A 19,132-nucleotide genomic window follows, 5' to 3' on the forward strand; every position below is an offset into this window, starting at 1 on the left:
GATTCCTGGGTCGGGAATATTCCCTGGAGAAGGAAATGGCAATCCACTCCAGCATTCTTGCCTGGAAAATCCCATGGACGGAGGAGCCTGATAGGCTACAGTCCATGGGGTTGCAAAGAGTCGGACACGACTGAGCGACTTCACTTTACCTACAAGGGCCAAAATGAGTTACCTCTATTTCACTGGGGTTCTCGGAATTATTTTTCATCATGGAACTCTATTCCTGACAAAAGCAGGATGGATAGGTGGACAGGTTGATATTTTAAATTTCTTTTCAGTTTGGTATTTTATGATTCCTATGTGCTCTTGGAAGTGTTCTATATCTCATGTCCAGTATTAGCTTCTGCTTACAATGACTACTAATACTTCCTTATATCCATTTCCCTGTTTCTCCAATGAGAATGATGTGTTGTTTTCTTTCTTCATGGGGATACTATGAGCTACATTTTTATATTACAACAAAAATATGATAGCTATATAAGTACTTCAAGTTTATAAGGAAGACCAGAAACAAAAATCTAAGTTACCATTCTCATCTAAATTATTTACAGTGTAATGCAAAAGTGGAAAGACTTAGCTTCTGTGGCACACTTAGCTTTATTGAAATTGAACAAATATTTTTAATAACCCCTTTTACAGCACATGTAAAATTTAATTTTTTCATTATATTTTTTACAGGTTGTCTTTTATCTGAGTAAGCAAAAATACGTCTTTTTTTTTTTTCTTACTTAAAACATGTAGCCAGGATTCAAACCACATAGCTCTGGTACCAAAAAGGAAACAGGTTATGAAAATCACAGTACAACTTTAAAATTCTTTAAATTAGTTAAAGATATTTTAAACAATATTCACTTAGATTGACAGTAGAAATCATGGGTCAGTTGACATTAAGATTAATAGTTACACCTACAATGAAAGCAGAAATGGGAAGTTCAAGCTAATATGAGCTACATCGTTCAGGACACATCATCTTCATAAATACTGTGGCTGAGAGGCTGCAATGGCTAAGTCACACTTGAGCACTTAATTGCACATAAATTTAGGCAAAGCGGAAAAAAAATGTTGTGTGCTAACTTGGATCTAAAAGAAAATGGGCATTCATTTTCAAGAGGGCATATGATCAAATCAATTTCACAATATATAATTCAAATCCCCAAATTGCATCTAGGAAAGAAAAAGAATATTAAAATGTACACTTACACAGACAATAAAGTAGAAACCTGTTCTTTGTGATTGGTATGTATTATTGTTGTTGTTTTCTTAATAAGTAGAAATTATTTATGACCACAAAAGGATTTCTCAGGTGAAACACTAATTACAGACATTGTAAAGAACATAGCTCAGGAGGCTGTTTTAAAAACAAGGCAGCATTTTCCTGAAAAAGTTTGGTCCTCAACTCACTATAGGCTAGTCACTATGGTCAGATGGTAAGCATTTTCCTTGTGTGTGTGTGTGTGTGTGTGTGTGTGTGTGCACGCACACACGTGTGTTCAAACTATCTTTTCAGTACCAGAATTAGTCCAAACCAAACCAAAAAACAAATAGCCCTCAAGTACTTGACCTTGCATATCATGTCTAATTAATGCATCATCTGAAAGAGCAGTGCTAAAGACTATGAATGTAATTATGCTCACGTGATTCTGCAAAACCTTAATTTTGTGCAAACATTTTCCTTCATTGCCCAGATAACTTATCTTTATTCATGTAGGTGCCAGGAAACCCACCCCCATGATCCTCCCTCCCCCTCCCCCAGTCTTCTCCTCTGTCAAAGTGATATAAAGACAATTTCACTGTGTATTTACAAGCACAGCAGTTAGGCAAGAAGGTCCCAGGATCTGAAGAGCACATCTATTTCTTATGGACATCTTCATGCCGAATGATCTTGTATGTGATCCAGTAAAAGATGTTGAAAATGAGGAAGGCCAATGGGAAGGCAGCTCGAGAAATCGTGTCAATCCTTTTTGCCCGGTCCACAAACTTCTTCTTGATGGCATCTGCATCTTTGGGGGGCTGTGGGAGCTGGTTGGCAGGTGTGGCCTTGACAGCTGTTCCATCTTTCACTTGAAGGCAGTGACCCATTCCATAACCACTGAAATTAAAACGACTTTCACGAGTAACATCTTCTTCCTGGGAGAATAAAGACAGAGGAAGTACAGATTGGTTGTCAGTCAAATCAGATGGAAGATGCTTAAAATTCTTCAGAAGGAAAAGGGTAAATCACAGTTAACTGGTAGTGTGGGAGGCTTTTGGAATGGAAGTTGTCTTTCAAGTTCAACTCAGTTATTCATGGAACAGATATAGTTCATTAACTTTTTCAGGCTCAGAAATTAAGGGTAAGAATAATGACTCTGTGGTCATTTTAATTAAATGAAAAATAGAAACACCTATATTATATTCAGCCCTGACTTTCCCAAAATCTAGTTTATTAATCCACAGCTCTGGATAGATTTATTTTTAAATCCAAGTCTTCAAATCCAAGTACTATACTCTAAATTTCTAAAGAGGACAGTTCATTCAGTCACTCATTCACTTAATCATTCATTTACCCATTCATTCATTCAACAAAACATTTACTGAATCCTCGTCATGTTCCTGAGCTGTTGTGGCCCATTCACAGCCCAGTTCCTTCCATTAACCTTGGCTTTAATATTAGTGTTAGATTTAAGATTAACTCCTTAAATGTACCTTTCCCCCCTCCAACCCTCTAGTTCATCTCAGTTAGATAGCAGAGATTAAATATTCATTGTTTGGTGTTCAGTATTTCTACCATGGCTAATTTTTCTACTGTCGGTTTTTTGCATTGCTTCTTTGGCTATTCATCTCTACCATATTTAAACATGTCATTTTAGCTCATGTCAGTACCTCATTTCTACATGAATCAGATAAAAGACTGCAAAGTCATAACCTCTGGGTAAAGAGAAAATACCCTTCATAGAGGCAAAAGTGTGGAATTTGGCTGTGTGGTTGGGTTGAAAAGGTAGGATTGAAATGATCTGCTTAATAAAAATTTAATTCTAAATAGTCATCAATTGAATCATCTTCTGCAACTAGGTTAGTGCTTTCTGCAATACTGTGCCACCCTTTTGACTCACCAAAGATATCGAACTCTTATGTTAATTAATTTGGTTACATTTTTCCAAAGACAGTAAAATTCGGTATTTTATTTCATCACTATTTATTGCATGTCAGTTGCACCTTCACGCATATAAAAGGTATACTGAATGAAGGACTTCTTAAAAATTTTATTGGAGTTTTGTTGATTTACAATGTTATATTAGTTTTAGGTGTAGAGCAAAGTGACTCAGTTATACATATATGTATATCCATTCTTTTTCAGTCATTTTACCCACATAGGTTATTACAGAATATTGAGTAGAGTTCCCTGCACTATACAGTAGGTCCTTGTTGGTTACCTATTTTATACATAGTAGTGTGTATATGTTAATCCCAAGCTCCTAATTTATCCCTGCCCCTCCACATTTCTCCTTTGGTAACTATAAATTTGTTTTTGAAATCTGTGAGACTATTTCTGTTTTATAAGTAAGCTCATTTGTATCATTTGAATGAAGGACTATTAACATAATATTAGTGAGGGAGAGCCCAACTGTAACCCAAATGGTACAACAAAGACAAATTTAGGTGAGGAAAGTCAGGCCAAAGCTCTTCTAATAAAATAATTGTAAAACTACTCCTTTATAAAACCATCTTCCCAATACATTTATGTATTTGAGACTCTTTCACGAGCTGGTTCAGGATACTCTGTCTCATTTCTTAACAAAATGTAAGTAGGATTTTTCATTCAACAAGTAGTTTTTGAATGTTGAGTTTATGGCAAGCATTTTGCTAGATGCTGGGAGACAGTTGATGAAGTTGGACAAGAACCCTACCTGCACGGAGCTTTTAGAACCAAGTGGAAGTGGCCAAACTAAAGACATTTTCATGTCAGGGATGTGGCTAAGCAAACCCTGCTGGATATTTGAGTACTGCTAGGTGCTCAGCTCTATAAGCTCTATAATAGAGACTTCAACTGGACTCAGATTCAAATAGTAAATCTACTTTCTTTGTCTTAAAATGGGAATGACATATTTTATAGGTGCAAAAGTTTCAAATAAGTATTTAAAAATGTGGAATAAACAGATATATTAATCATTACAGCATCATTGGAAGACTTAGTTAACAAGTAAAGAAACACACAGGTCTCTAGGAGGAGGGAATGTGTTAGTTACGAGTTATAAGCAGTCTTATTCTTCCTACGTACTAACTTGTAATTAGATCTGAACCAGTGTGTGAGAGAAATAGAAATGGTGTCAATTGGTTTAGTAAATAGATCTAGACTAGGAATTTGGCTGTTTGGGTTCTAAGCATGGCTCCAAGGGTTATAAGCTGTGTTTTTCTTAGGCAGGAGATTTATTCTTTCAAGGCTTGGAGACATCATGCCAAAATATTGAGGCTTGACTAGGTCTGTGGGTCTCAGCTTTGGATGCTAGGGAAATTTTACGAGTTATATTTATGCCTGCTTCCCCTCCCAGCCTCTTCCAGACCAAGTGAATCACAATCTCTGGGAATGAGAACTGTGAATCCATTGTTTGTTTGTTTGTGTTTTTTTTTTTTTTACAAAATCCAATGTCTCTAATACAAATGGTTAGAAACCAGTGGCCTAGATCATCTCTAATGTCCAGCTCTAAAATGCTGAACCTAGTCTATGATATTAAGTCTAAGATAATTTTTAAGTGAAAATCAGCCCTCAGAATATATTTCCCCTTATCTGCCTAAAATTACTGTGCTATTTTTCCTTTCCATATCTGTAGAATCTTACAAATTGCTGTTCTGTATCAACACTTAGAAAGTCATGATTAAGTGTATAGTTCACTGCCTGAGTGAAATAAGATTCTTTTAAAATCCCTGGCTCCCTGAAGAAATAAAAAAGACTAGTTAGCTGGTAACTGGTTTTTAGCACATGAAACAAAAGGAAACCTAAATACATCCATGTTTTTTTTTCAGATTGACTCATTCATTTAATTCCTGTTGTCTATTGGCATACTGTGAATGGACAGCTAAAGAGGTTAACTCATTCAATTAACTTGCAGAACTAGAATAGAATAATGCCGAATTAGGTTATTATTATGTCGTACATTGCCGTGCAATCTGTAGGTGCTTAATAAATGTTCATTGACTAATGAACAAAGGAAATTTTAAGAGAGTTTTCTCTCTGCTTGAAAATACTTTCCCTTTCCATTCAATGGTATTTCAAATTATACTTCTGAGCATAGTTACAACTAATTAAATCAATTCTTTAAAATTATCCACCACAAAATAAATCTGTCGTAGGTAGAAATTATCCATTTAATTTTTCATGTGCAAGAGATATGAATGCTAGTTTAAGGGTATTCTTATTTACCATTATGACTCATTGAATGCATTTTAAATATAGAACCTTAAATTACCCACATCAAAGGGCTTGATTCAGAAAACATAATTGCAACCACTTTGAATTTTGGTGTTATAATGAATGACTAATTGCCTTTATAGCAGGTTCAGAATAAAATGCTATGGTAATATGGCAGGATTCCTATATGAAGGCAAAATGGAGATGAGCTTGAGTCATGGATAAACTAAAGCTGAAATAAAGAACAATCTGAAGGCACAGCTTAGTTGAATGTATTCACCGGGAGAGTTGGTATGATTCTCTCAGTGAGGAAAGAATTTCAGGCATATATTCTCCATTTCTTCTAATTAGCCAGAAAACTAATTACTTAATTATTGCTGCTGACCTACCATCCTCAGTATCTTTGAGCAGTGAATACTTCTAGCTCACTCTGTTTTGTTATTCACCGAGTCAATTTCATAGAAAAGGAATCATCCAGTCAAAGTTTCAATACATGCAATTTCTGTATCCCACTTTAATAAAATCTCCTTAAATCCTGTCTACATAGGAAGAACTGCCATGGCACTATGCAATTTGTTGGAGACTTATCACCTTATTTTACTTATCTTAGCCATTGGTTTTACTTATTATAAGATTTACCCATTCCTGTGTTTGGAACTCTTGTCTAGATGTGAAATTGAACCTAAAGCTCAGCAGAATTGCATGGTACTGAATTGTTTGTTATAAGCAAATAATTTCAATATAATTAAAGATTATGGGATTTATGCAGTGAAAGATTTCAGTGGGACCAGTATTTCTAATTTTTCTTTTATGTCCTAAAAAGGAGGAAATAAAAGGACTCCTATAAACTGAGGTGGGGAAAAACTCCATTCCATTTCTCACCCAGATTCTTTGATTGAATCTTCAGTCTTCTGGGCCAGGATATGGCCCAGTTGGAAGTCAAAGCTGCAGTGAGCTTCAGTCAATGCAAGGACATAAAGGAGTCTTCAGCCCTCCTTAGGAAACGATGTGAGTCCAAGCACAAGCAGGTTTGCCCCAAAAAAGTCCCCTGAGCAAATGAAGCCTTGCGTGCGTGCTTTGGTGCTCAGTCGTGTCAGACTCTTTGTGACCGTTTGGACTGTCGTCCTCCTCAGGCCGTGGGATTCTCCAGGCAAGCATACTGGAGTGGGTTGCCATTTCCTTCTCCAGGGGATCTTCCCGGATCTGGGACTGAACCCACATCTCCTGTGTCTCCTGCATGGCTGGTGGATTCTTTACCTGCTGAGCCATCAGGGAAGCCCAATTCTAGGTGGTGCTTAATTGTAGACCTGCTGATTTCTATCACCTAGACTTGGAGAAGAGGGATGGCTTTGAGAAATTCCCAAGTCTTATGGCCTCAGTTTTCTTCTCTGTATCACAGGGACTTGGGAGTAGATGTGAATAATAGATACCATATATTGACTATGATTATAAACCATGCACTTAAAACCAAAGTCAATCCTATCACCAAACTGTCCCTACAAGTCACAAGGTTTCAGAGGAAACTGAGACTGAGAGAAGTTATGTGGCTTCCTGAAGTTATATTGCTAATAAATGTGGAAGCTGAAATTCAAATCTGATTTGTCAGATCTCCAAACTCTGACTCTGAACACTCTAGAAGTTTCTAGGTTTTATGAATTTGTCTCTATGAGGCCCCAAATGACTTCCATTCAAGATTATAGATGAAGAATCCAGTCGAAATTTGTGAAACAACTGATCTAAAATAAAGTAAGCCAAATGTAATCCCTTGTTGCTTAATGATGTGGTGAAATGAATTAAAATTCTTACAGTGTCATTTGGGGGTAGACAGTGAATAGCATTTTTTTCCCAAAAAGCCATTATCAGTGAATCATCTCTTTTTCAATTATTGATTTTTCTTTTTAATTTAGTTTTAATTTGAGGATAATTGCTTTACAGTATTGGATTGCTTTCTATAACCTCCCTCTTGAACCTCCTTCCCACCTCCCATCTCATCCCATCCCATACCTCTAGGTTTGAATTCCCTGAGTTGTACAGCAAATTTCTACTGGCTGCCTATTTTATATATGGTAGTGTATATATTTCCATGCTACTGTCTCCATTCCTCCTATTATTATTGATTTCTAAGGAGAATGAACTTCTGGTGTTCATTTCTTGAGCACTTGCCATTTATGTATTCATATTTCCAGCAAATAATTCCTCGAGCACCTACTATGTGCCAGGTATGTGGTGAGGATACAGCAGTGAACAAGGAGGTGAAGCCTCTTCTTTTTTGGAGTTTATATGCTATTGGAGAAAACAAGTAACAAGTAGAGAAATCATGTGTACACACACAAACACATATTTATACATATATATACATATACACAGTTAAGACACTCCCACATATTTGTGTACACACACACACACACACAGAGATAATGAGGAATGCCTTGAAATAAAACAATCAAGGTAAGACACCTAAGAGAGATGAAAGGCAGAGAAATGGATGTTTTAGATTGAATGGTCAGAAAAGTCCCGAGGACATGCCAGGCACTGTGCCATTTGCCAGGAATCCAGTGACGAGCAAAACAGATCAGACTCTTGCCTTCAGGTAGTTCCCAGCCTTGAGGTGAAGACAAACATTTATGAAAGAATCACATGAATACAGAATTACTAGCTATGATAGGGCTCTGAAGGAAAAGTATAGGGTGCTATGAGAGCTTATTAATAGTGGTCTTCTTTTCTGCCAGATCAAATAAGAGAAGCTTTTCCTTGGAGAAGTGATATTTCATTAGAGGTTTGAAAAAATGAGAGGCATTGAAGAAGGGACAGCAGAGTTGGGAGATGTCTGAGATAGGAAAGTTTCCTGCAGTTGAGAGATGGTAGAATGGCCCATGGAATGCAGAAAGAAAGCGTGGTGAGACAAAGTTTCAGAAATGACCAAGGACTGGATCATATAGGGCCTTGCAAGCCATGGTGCTGGTTTAAAGCCTTATATTAAGAACCAAGAGAAGGAAAAAATGAATAAGACCTTAGGTTTTCAAGGGGTCAGGAGAACTGAAGAGAATGATATGAGAGAGATTCTTGAGATATGTACAAAGGTTTACTGGGGCTCAGGTGAGCCTGAAGCCTTTAGAGTTGGTGAGGGTATGGATGGTAATATTACTGAGAGATATACAAGGCAATCTGAAAATCATCTATAATCTCCTGAATCTGAAAGAAAACTCTGTAGCTACCTATTGATGTTTAGAATTCATTTCCAATTTTCTTTTTTATTATTATTTAAAATTTTTGCTTCCCAATCATATTAAAGAATAAGTAGACAGAGTCTGTGGATTTTGATAGCTGATTCCCACTACTGTCTTCATTCATCAAAGGATAAGCTCTTGAGAGTGTGCCTGAGTCATTTCTGTACCCTTCTTCCCTGGCACAATGCTAGGCCCATGAGTTATTCTAAAATTGTGCTTGGAAAGATCCTCTTGATTCTGAGAAAGGCCTCAGAAAGGATGTGCTCCCTGGGAGAAGGGAGGGGACAGCAATTGTCTCCTAGTTGATTTCCGTTTCTTGGTCACTTTCAGTCCTTTCTGCCGCCTCTGGATCAGTCTTGCCCAAAGAACTTCCATCCTATCCCTTTCACTGCAGACTCACTAGCCTTGACATTGTAGAGGAGGAGGAGACACTGGGATAGAATCTAAAAGGCTCGGATTGAATTCCCTCAGTCTCGCAACATTTTTGGTCTCCTATTTCCTGTTTAAAATGAAGAGATTAGCCGTTTGGCCATTTTCTGAGTTTGAGTATGGGACTAGAATGCTGTCTCGTATATTGCCTCAAGACTAATCTCTAGCTGGTTGATATGCTTAAGACTTTTCTTCTCAACTACAGACTGGACAGTATGCAAACAAAGGTCTTAATGTATTCTTCCTCCCCCTGCCCTGATGCCTTCTGGCACAGTTGGCCTTGTGGGCAAGCATATGTGCAGTCATACACAACCCAGTGCTTTCAAGGGTCCTATACTTGGTTTAATGCTTTGCTGTAGCCATCTTGAAGTTCGTAATGGTTTTTGAACAGGCACCTCACGTTTTCATGTTGTACCAGGTCCCACAGATTTTGAAGCCAGCCCCACTTTCTGCTCTAGTGAAATTGAAGGAATGCACATTGCTTCCATTCCTGGCTTAATACTTTTCAACAGTTTCTCATCTCCTTAATGACCACTCCCAAGCTCCTTTGTGACTTTCAAGGACCCACTATGTCTTTGCCTTATACTTGCTCCTGTCATGGTGTTTCATGGTCTTTGGCTTTATTTTTTTGCATAGAGTAGTCTTCACCTCCCTCTGCCTGGTGAGCCCCTGCATGTTCTGCAAGACTCTACTCATCTCATTCAGGATGCCTTTTCTTGACCCCTGTGCCTGGGCCATGGGTCTGTAGCACTGAAGCTGACCCCATAATGGAACCTATTGCATCATACGTTAAAATTAGCTGCTTATATGTCAACTTCTTTTATGTGACCTTCAAGTGTAAGGACCAGTTTTGCATACCTTGAATGCCCCAGTATGTAGAACAATACCCGGCTAAAGTTGCCTGTGTTCAATACTATTGGTAGCTCAAATGGTAAAGAATCTCCCTGCAATGCAGGAGACCCCGGTTCGATTCCTGGGTCCGGAAGATCCCTTGGAGAAGGGATAAGCTACTCACTCCAGTATTCTTGGGCTTCCCTGGTTGCTCAGTTGGTAAAGAATCCACCTGCAATATGGGAGACCTGGGTTCAATCTCGAGTTGGGTAGATCCCCTGGAGGAGGGCATGGCAACCCACTCCATTATTCTTACCTGGAGAATCCCCATGGACAAAGCCCTGGCGAACTACAGTCCATGGGGTTACAGAGAGTCGGACACGACTGAATGACTAAGCACATATATAAGATAAATGCTTCTTAGATGAATGTTGGAAAAGTCTTTCATGATATGAAAAATTCTTTTCTAGCTTACTTATCACATGGTCTGTTTTTGCATATTGAATTTATAGAAAATTAGGGCAAACCTAAACTCCACAGTGCCACTCAAGAGCTGAGGTATTTATGATCTATATTTGAAACACTGTCCATTTTTTTTCAGTGTTAAGCTAGTGAGTAGACCAGATACTGTGAAAATATATAAAATTAGATCCATCTTATTAACAATCTTAGCAAAAAATGCATACTTCTTTGCAAAGAAAATAAATGGAATAGACAAGCCAGAATACGAAGAAATAGTTTTTCATTTATGCATCTACTCACAAATCAAAATAATAAAGCTAGGTAAATGAAAAGCCAGTATGTTTTATATACATGAAAGTATTTCACCAAATAAATGAGACCTTATCAGTTATTACCCATTGTAAAGACTAAGGAATATTTGCACAATATTAAGGGTATTTGAATTCATATGCAATCCATTTGGGTTTGATGAAGAGAGTAAAATTCTTGTAGATCTACAGTCATTACCAAACATCTTTAAGTTTTAAGTCTTGAAATTTTAATTAATAGAACACTTTTCTTCACAAATCTCTTTAAACAAATTAATACCGCACTGTAGTGCTCTGCACCGTTTGCCTTTCATTACACAAAATCTCTTTCATCATCTCAATCACACATGTTATTTTTAAAAGCTTCTGTATGTGTATATATATATATACACACACACACACACACACACACACACACACACACACACACAGAGAAAAAAGGCAGCAGAGTTTCTTATTTGGGACAAAGCTCACTTCCAATAACTGGGGAAAGATATGTGGGCAAGAAAGGACAAACAAGACTCAGCTTTGGTATGAGCTGGGACTCCAAAATTGCTGTTGCCACAGCCTGCAGATGCCTTGCAGGAGTTAGGGCACTGGCAGTTGAGCTGGGCTAAGACTCCTAATTACCCATGAAAATCCATCTTTCTTTCTTCTTCCATTAGTGGGCCTTTCTTGAGGTCAAGGTTCCTTACTTATTGCTATTGCTAAGTCACTTCAGTCGTGTCTGACTCTGTGAGACCCCATAGACGGCAGCCCACCAGGCTCCTCTGTCCCTGGGATTCTCCAGGCAAGAACACTGGAGTGGGTTGCCATTTCCTGCTCCAATTCATGAAAGCAAAAGGTGAAAGTGAAGTCGCTCAGTCATGTCTGACTTAGCGACCCCATGGACTGCAGCCTACCAGGCTCCTCCATCCATGGGATTTTCCAGGCAAGAGTACTGGAGTAGGGTGCCATTGCCTTCTCCGTCCTTACTTATGGCACTGTTGACATTTGGGGCCAAGTAATTATTTTTGTAGTAGAGAACTGTGTTGTATATTTTAGGATATTTAGCAGCATCCCTGGGTCTCTACCTGCTAGAAGAAGCAACACATTTCTGCTGCAGTTGTGACAATGAAAAATGTCTCTTGACATTGATTGCCAAATGTCGCTTGGGGGGCAACATTATACCTACTCAAGAAGCTCTGCTTTAGTTGGTCATACATGTGCACGACTGTATCTAGCCTCCCCTGCACATGGCAGGGGCGGGGTATGTAACATATCTAGTACCGGGAAGTCTAACCAGCTCAATCTCCAGACCAGAGTCTAGGCACCTCTTACCAGTGCGTCCACTCCATGTGGACTGAGCCACCTTACAGTGATTCATCAGAATCATTTCCACCAGAATCACAGTGATCATCTTCTACCTGATCCCCTGGCTTCTAGACCCTCCTTTCCAACAAGAATGTCTATTCTTAATCCAGCATCTAGAGGAATCCTGTTAAAATGTGAGTCAGGTCAGATCTTCATGAGCTCAAACCTCCAGTGGCTCTCACTTCAGTAAAAGACAACTCTTTGTAATGTCCCATTTACTTCTCAGGGCTCAGTTCTTGTTGCTTTCCCTCTAGTCCAGGGGTCAGCAAACGTTTTCCTTAAAGGGCCAGGTGTAAATATGTTAGACTTTCATGGGCTATCCTGAAGATATAGGTCCATTTAATGCATATTTTGAATCTACTTTTCTAAAGTGAGCTATATACTTCACTCTGCTTTGGACCACACCTCACCTCCAGCACTCTATTTTTTTTTAATAGACTGGAAGTAATTATTTTAAAATAATTGACTTTTGACTCAAAATCTATAAAGCAGAAATATTTTCACTTAATGTCAGCTGCTGTCTTAGAAAGCAGTTTAGAAATCAATAACATGGTTGTGATGTTTCAATGCCTCAAGAGGGAAGCAATGCCTTGCATATGGAAATTCTTTTCCAGTAGTCTCTGTCAATTCTGGTCTGGCCAGAATGCTCAGAAGACACACTAAAGTCTAAGAAGCATGAAGGTGAACATCTTCCATCTGGAGTATGAGCTGTTCAATTATTAACATAGTTTGCCATCTGTTCAGGGTGTAAGCAAAGCGAGTGTTGAGACTGTCTACACAGCGCAGACTGGAGGGGAGAGTCCACTGCCAAACTAAAAGCAATAACAACAGAAACAACAACCCATCATATCAAACACTCACTTGCTTTCTAATGTGAATGACTGTGACTACCAAATTCTTCAGACTATTGTCATGGTTTGATCTCTATATGTAACATACACACTTGGTGTCAAAAAGTGGTTACTGTGGGAGATTATCTGTTGTTTACCTGGCACTTCCACTCCTGTAGAAGTGCCTGCCTACAAGCTGGAAAAAACTGCATTTCCCAGAATTCCCTCCTTGATTGGTTCCAGGTAAGGGTTTGCCAGTGAGAGGAATTTGGGAGATGTGGAAGGTAGAAGGGAAGGAGAGGCCATTATTTTGGGGAGTGTTTGGGGGTCAGATGAGGCTGACTTGTTGGATAAAGTGGCATTCCACACCTTTCTATGTGCTCCAATTTTACTATCAATACTGCTTTGGAGGCGAAATATGGTAGCTTCTCAGATTTTCCTGTGAATACCTGCTTACCTCATGAGAAGTTTGGCTTAAAGTTCTGTCTTCTGACTGTAGCCTTCCAGACCTTCCTTTCCCCAGATACTGTCATATTTATATAAGCTGTAATTTCTACAGTAAACCCCTTAACCTAGTAGTATATATAGTGTCTCTGTTTTCCTGACTAAACCCAGGCAGATATAGATATATAGGTAATCTAGGCTTCCAGGCATCTTGGTGCAAGTTACTGTAGTTTTCTTCAATTAAGATTTATTGAGCATCATAATGTACCAAGCATTGGAAAGATAAAAGGGTACAAAAGACAGTCCTGCCCTTGAAGTCATTGTGGGATTGGTGGAAGAGGTCTGGAATATGTGGACCAGTGGCTTTCAACCAAGAGTGATTTTGCCCCCCATCCCCCAGAGGACATTACACAACGTCTGGAGACATTTTTGGTTGTCACAGTGGAGCAGAGCATGCTCTGGCATGTAGTGGGTAGAGGCTAGAACACTGCTTCACATCCTGCAATACACAGGGCAGCACCTCACAGCAAAGCATGAATTATCTAGCTTCAAATGTCAATAGTGCTGAGGCTGGGCAACTATGATACAGACAAATGATTCCATTATAATGTGATAGCTGCTACCTGGTAAAGGAATGTACAGCCCACATGATACTATAGAAGAGGTGATGTTAGGCTAGAGTAATTAAAGGAAAGTTAGATGGCAGGTTTTTTTTTTCTTTAATGGTACCCCGGAATGCACTGCTTCTGGAAGAATACATGAATATCACAGGTATGTTATAGAATGTAAAAGCACTGTCATTTGGTTCACTGACCCTGCTTTTTAGTGCAACTAAAGAGCAGCTCAAAGACACTTGTCTGTGCTATTTAGCCAGGTGAGCTGGCTATGGCTCAGATCATGAACTCCTTATTGCCAAATTCAGACTTAAATGGAAGAAAATAGGGAAAACCACTAGACCATTCAGGTATGACCTAAATCAAATCCCTTACAATTATACAGTAGAAGTGAGAAATAGATTCAAGGGATTAGATCTGATAGACAGAGTGCCTAAAGAACTATGGACAGGAGGTTCGTGGCATTGTACAGGAGGCAGGGATCAAGACCATCCCCAAGAAAAAGAAATGCTAAAAGGCAAAATGGTTGTCTGAGGAGGCCTTACAAATAGCTGAGAAAAGAAGGGAAGCAAGAGGCAAAGGAGAAAAGGAAAGATATACCCATTTGAATGCAGAGTTCCAAAGAATAGCAAGGAGAGACAAGAAAGCCTTCCCCATTGATCAGTGCAAAGAAATAGAGGAAAACAATAGAATGGGAAAGACTAGAGATCTCTTCAAGAAAATTAGAGATACCAAGGGAACATTTCATGCAAAGATGGGCATTATAAAGGACAGAAATGGTTTGGACCTAACAGAAGCAGAAGATATTAAGAAGAGGTGGCAAGAATACACAGAAGAATATACAGAAAAGATCTTCATGACCCAGATGGTGTGATCACTCACCTAGAGCCAGACATCCTGGAATGTGAAGTCAAGTGGGCCTTAGGAAGCATCACTACGAACAAAGCTAGTGGAGGTGATGGCATTCCAGCTAAGCCATTTCAAATCATAAATGATGATACCATGAAAGTGCTGCACTCAATATGCCAGCAAACTTGGAAAACTCAGCAGTGGCCACAGGACTGGAAAAGGTCAGTTTTCATTCCAATGCCAAAGAAAGGCAATGCCAATGAATGTTCAAACTATTGCACAATTGCACTCATCTCACACGCTAGCAAAGTAATGCTCAAAATTCTCCAAGCCAGGCTTCAACAGTAAGTGAACCATGAACTCCCAGATGTTCAAGCTGGATTTAGAAAAGGCAGAGGAAACAGAGGTCAAATTGCCAACATCCGTTGGATCATCGAAAAAGCAAGAGAGTTTCAGAAAAACATCTATCTCTGCTTTATTGACTATGCCAATGCCTTTGACTGCGTGGATCACAATACACTGTGGAAAATTCTGAAAGACATGGGAATGCCAAACCACCTGACCTGCCTCCTGAGAAATCTGTATGCAGATCAGGAAGCAACAGTTAGAACTGGACATGGAACAACAGACTGATTCAAAATTGGGAAAGGGGTACATCAAGGCTGTATATTGTCACCCTGATTATTTAACTTATATGCAGAATATATCATGAAAAATGCTGGGCTGCATGAAGCACAAGCTGGAATCAAGTTTGCTGGGAGAAATATCAATCACCTCAGATATGCAGATGACACCACCCTTATGGCCCAAAGCGAAGAACTAAAGAGTCTCTTGATGAAAGTGAAAGAGGAGAGCAAAAAAGTTGGCTTAAAGCTCAACATTCAGAAAACGAAGATCATGGCATCTGGTCCCATCACTTCATGGGAAATAGATGGGGAATCAGTGGAAACAGTGTCAGATTTTATCTTTTGGGGCTCCAAAATCACTACAGATGGTAATTGCAGCCATGAAATTAAAAGACGCGTACTCCTTGGAAAGAAAGTTATGACCAACCTAGATAGCATATTGAAAAGCAGAGACATTACTTTGCCAACAAAGGTCCGTCTAGTCAAGGCTATGGTTTTTCCATTGGTCATGTATGGATATGAGAGTTGGACCATGAAGAAAGCTGAGCGCCGAAGAATTGATGCTTTTGAACTGTGATGTTGGAGAAGACTCTTGAGAGTCCCTTGGACAGCAAGGAGATCCAACCAGTCTATCCTAAAGGAAATCAACCCTGAATATTCATTGGAAGGACTGATGCTGAAGCTGAAGCTCTAATACTTTGGCCACCTGATGTAAAGTACTGACTCATTGGAAAGGACTCTGATGCTGGGAAAGATTGAAGGCGAGAGGAGAAGGGGATGACATAGGATGAGATGGTTGGATGGCATCACTGACTCAATGGAAATGAGTTTGAGCAAACTCTGGGTGATAGTGAAGGACAGGGAGACCTGGTGTGCTGCAGTCTATGGTGTCACAAAGAGTCAGACACGACTGATCGACTGAACTGAACTTCAGTATATTATAACTGTATATTCAGTATATTTTAACTTAAGTATATTATAATCTTTTTGTATCTTAATGATTAAGGATTTGTTACAAAGGACAGAAAGCTCCTCATGACAACTTAAATGGGGAATTTCTTTAAGAAATGACTATAAAAATATTGTAAGAAAATCTGAGGAGTCTATAACACCCTATTATGGTAAGAAACCTGGATTCTAGATCCAGTACTCCTGGTTTCCACCCTTGGTCTGTTAATAACCATTGTGGGAGCTGGATAAGTTACTCAGATCTCTATGTGCTTCAGTCTCCTCTGCAATAAAAAGGGGAATAATGGCGTCTTCCTTTGAGAGTTTTTGAAAAGATTCGGTGAGCTAACGCACATTAAAGGCTTGTATCAGTGCTGGTGTATAATATGTACTCAATAAATGTTAGCAAGAAAGATGATATGAATGAAGGTGTCAGCAGGGCTACCCAGTCCAGGAACTCTAGTGACCATGTCAGGAGGTGAGATTTAGTCACATTCTCTCAGGGCAATCATTCTCCCACATTTCTGCTTTTCTTCTTTCAGCTTCCTTTACTTATGCATATTTCAACTGAGCCACTGTAACTTCAACTCTACAGGAACCTTTTCAGTGCAAGTCTTTACTATAATTAGACCACTCAAAGTCTTGAAAGAGGAACTGTTTTGATATCCCAGTTGATGGACTGTTGTCCTTGAATCACTGGATGGGAAAAGAGGTAAGAGACACAGACAGGACAGACTGAGAGCAGGATAAGGGGCAAGGGAACCTTTCCAGGACGCTAAGTGTTCCTGAAAGCACACCAAATGAAGAACCATAGCAGGAGCAAGAGAGGCTGGCCTTGGAAACAAATGAGCCTGGCTCATACAACAGGTGTTTTCAGAAAAGGGAAGACGCTCTGTACTGTTGATTCCAAGATTGCTTATCAAAAACAATTGGTTGACATTACAGGGAGACAGAATTCAACTCAACCAACGTGTGGAACAGCTTCAAACATCTCTGTGACTGAACATGGAGCACAACATCTTGGAAGGTAATGAATTTCTTGTTGTTAGATATTCAAGTGTTTGATCATTTGTTGGAAATGTTGGGTATTGATGTGGGTTAGGGGACGAGATGACTACTTATGTACCTTCTGATTATGAGTCTCTGGTTGTATATGAAAATTGCTAAGAGGTCCAGGAGGGCAAACCACATTGAAGGTGCTGACCCAAGTGCTGGAAAGATGTACTTAGTAAGCTGTGCCCTGCTATGACCCTCATTATCTCCTGGAAGTTTCTGGTCATTCTAATCCCATTTTGAGAAATTCTGCTCTAATATAATCAGCACACAGGAACAGTTTGGTTCTGGTATATTCTCGCTTTTCATTATCTTTGACTTGCATACTATTCTATGTCATCATTTCTAAGGGTTTCGCTTAAGCAGCAAGTCGCTTGCTGCTGCTATAATGTTGAAGAAGATTATAATATGTAATATGTGTGTTAGGTGTTCAGTCATGTCTGACTCTTTGCAATCCCATGGACTGTAGCTTACCAGTCCCTCTGTCCATGAGATTCTCTAGGCAAGAATACTGGAGTGGGTAGCCATTTCCTTCTCAAAATATATAAAATATATAATATGGAATAATTTAAAAAACTGTAAATAGGAATGTGTAACCTCATATTATGTAAACTAGGCACAGAATGGATATATTTTTAGAAGTCTACACGTTTGTGGAGGTCTCTTTATCATAGCCAGTTTTGACAGCCTAGAGGCTCCAGACTATAATAACACCCTTCCGAATATCCACTTCTTTCCTTCTCCTCTTCCCTCCCACTGCTCCATTTCTGCTGAAAGCTGCTCAGTGGGAGAGCAGTCAGTGCTGTTGGCTGTCAAAGTTTGGCAAACTGTTCATTTCTGCAGGGAGCTCAATAAACTCAAAAACTGAGAACTCTATCCACAGAATTGGACCTATATTTAGTCTTGCCCTTGATCCCTTCCTCCCAACTTTGAAGAGGCAGGTTAACATCATGATGGAATCACCCAGGTGTGACTTGGAGAAGCCTTAGGAAGGTTTGACAGAGGGGCAGTGAGGCATATCCTTTAAAAAGAAACGTCCCTGGGCCATCACTTCATTGCTTTGCACAGTAAACACACACGTTTTCTCCAGATGAAAAACTGTAAACCTACTTTCTGTGGCTGATCATATTTTTTTTTTGGAATTTGAATGATCCTCATAAGCTAGGTCTACTCTGTTGAGTATGGATGGACTATAGGTTCTGTGTTAAAATTAGTAGCAAATGAAGACTGTAAACCATCAGGAGGCACTTTCCTGTTGCTTCTTCCAAGGACATGCAAGCAGTGAAGTGAACCAGAAACACAATCTATGCTCCATTCTTCTGGATGATTGTTTACTTCTGTAGATCATCTGTGCCTCAGCTTTCGTCATCCTTCCCTGAAACCCATTTATTCACTAGCACTTCAACTGTAGCTTCTTGTAAGCAACTCTCGCAGAAAAAAATCAGGAAAAGGGAAATGGAAAATAACAGAAGTTTGTTTTTTTTTTTTTTTAAGTATCTGTGCTGCATTTCCAAGATGTCCCCTCCTTCTCTTTCATTACTATGGTTACCAGATCTGAGATTTCAGGCAGAAAATTGTCTCTAGGCCCAGAGGGAAGATTTATTGCAGTAAACTCAGAAGACAGAGATTGGGCACACTGAAAATAATACCGGAGTCCATTGGTCTAATTGTGCAGCAATCAAGTTTCTAATTAAGAGAGTGTATGTGAAGGTAGGTAGCATAGGACATGGCATGTAGTGGAGACTCTGTCTCCTTTTCCTTTTCAAAGATGC

The 19,132-nt window shown here is 39.2% G+C and overlaps 1 protein-coding gene across 1 annotated transcript in view; it reads right to left on the reverse strand.

Annotated features, from left to right (window-relative positions):
• Nucleotides 1-1,733: 1,733 nt before the first annotated feature.
• Nucleotides 1,734-19,132, reverse strand: part of GLRA2 (glycine receptor alpha 2) — a 207,022-nt gene continuing 189,623 nt past the window's right edge. Inside the window, exon 9 of the mRNA XM_018044055.1 lies at nucleotides 1,734-2,127. Within this exon, the coding sequence (XP_017899544.1) occupies nucleotides 1,849-2,127 (279 nt within the window). The 3' untranslated portion in view covers nucleotides 1,734-1,848. The remainder of the gene's footprint in view (nucleotides 2,128-19,132) is intronic.

Source organism: Capra hircus (genome assembly GCF_001704415.2).
Source record: "Capra hircus breed San Clemente chromosome X unlocalized genomic scaffold, ASM170441v1, whole genome shotgun sequence".
In the NCBI taxonomy this organism is placed as follows: Eukaryota; Metazoa; Chordata; class Mammalia; order Artiodactyla; family Bovidae; genus Capra; species Capra hircus.